The 1,284-nt window shown below is 64.3% G+C and overlaps 1 protein-coding gene across 1 annotated transcript; it reads left to right on the forward strand.

Moving 5' to 3' along the window:
- Nucleotides 1-474: 474 nt before the first annotated feature.
- On the forward strand, nucleotides 475-876 carry NHLH1 (nescient helix-loop-helix 1). Its single transcript, XM_077155729.1, has one exon. It carries the CDS (start codon nucleotides 475-477, stop codon nucleotides 874-876), a length of 402 nt encoding a protein of 133 aa, XP_077011844.1.
- Nucleotides 877-1,284: the final 408 nt, after the last annotated feature.

Here is a 1,284-nt window from a genome sequence, read left to right on the forward strand (position 1 = left end):
TCTTGGAGTTGCGGCTCCCACATCGCTCAGTTTATCCCATCCTGGGTAGTCCTCATCGCGTTTCTTTCTCCCTTCCTGTTACTCCCTTTCTGGACTGTCTTGTCCTCCTACTATCTTTCCTTTCCTCTTCTCCATCATATCCACTTGTCTGGCTTCCCCACCCACCCCGCAGGCCATGTTGCTGCTGTCCTTTCCCCCTCCCGGGGGGCCATCTCAAACCCTCCGCCCTCCCTCCCCACCTCTCAGCCGTCGCCTCCTTTCTCCCTCTCCCCAATCAGTTCTCCCTTCTCTGTTCCAGGCTCAGGACTGGAAGGGGCCGCGACCATGGAACACTGAACCGGTCCCGACATCCAGAGCTCAGTGGCAGACCCCGCCACCCCAGGCCCTTCCTGCCCCTCCCACCGCCGGCTTTCGAGTTCCCCGAGGGAGGGGTGGGGAGGGGATCGTGACCTCCCAGGGCAGGGGGCTTCCATCATGATGCTCAACTCAGACACCACGGAGCTGGACCTGCCCCCCACCCACTCGGAGACCGAGTCGGGCTTCAGCGACTGTGGGGGCGGGGCGGGGCCGGAGGGCGCCGCGCCGGGGGGCACTGGCGGGGGCCCCGCCCGGGGTCCGGAGCCGGGAGAGCCCGGCCGCAAAGACCTGCAGCACCTGAGCCGCGAGGAGCGCCGGCGCCGGCGCCGAGCCACCGCCAAGTACCGCACGGCGCACGCCACGCGGGAGCGCATCCGCGTGGAAGCCTTCAACCTGGCCTTCGCCGAGCTGCGCAAGCTGCTGCCCACGCTGCCCCCCGACAAGAAGCTCTCCAAGATTGAGATTCTGCGCCTGGCCATCTGTTACATCTCTTACCTGAACCACGTGCTGGACGTCTGAACTCAGCCTGCCCACCCCCACCGGGGCTTTTCCCGACCTCCGGGCGGCTCTCTAGGGTTCCTTCTCCCCACTCACTGCTTAGAATTGCCATCTCCTCCCTGAGCCCCTGTTCCTCGGCGTGGAGTCCCGCAGGCCAGGGCCCAGGCAGAGTACCCGCCGCTGATCGCGAGGACGAATTGCTTTAACTCACCCCGGCGCCGGGAGGGCTATTCTCATGGGTACTTGTGGGGTTTGCTGGGTCCAGCTGGTCAGAAATGTTTGCTGGGGCATCTGGTATATAGAGTCCTTGCTGGACTCACTAAACTGGCGGCACTGGGAGGCCCCCCCCCCTTAGTTCTCTCATGGGCGGCCGCGTTTCCTACCCGCATGACCAAATTTTCAGAGGCCTCCAAATTCTGACACGGTGTC

This window comes from Tamandua tetradactyla, chromosome 4 (genome assembly GCF_023851605.1).
Source record: "Tamandua tetradactyla isolate mTamTet1 chromosome 4, mTamTet1.pri, whole genome shotgun sequence".
Taxonomy (NCBI): domain Eukaryota; kingdom Metazoa; phylum Chordata; class Mammalia; order Pilosa; family Myrmecophagidae; genus Tamandua; species Tamandua tetradactyla.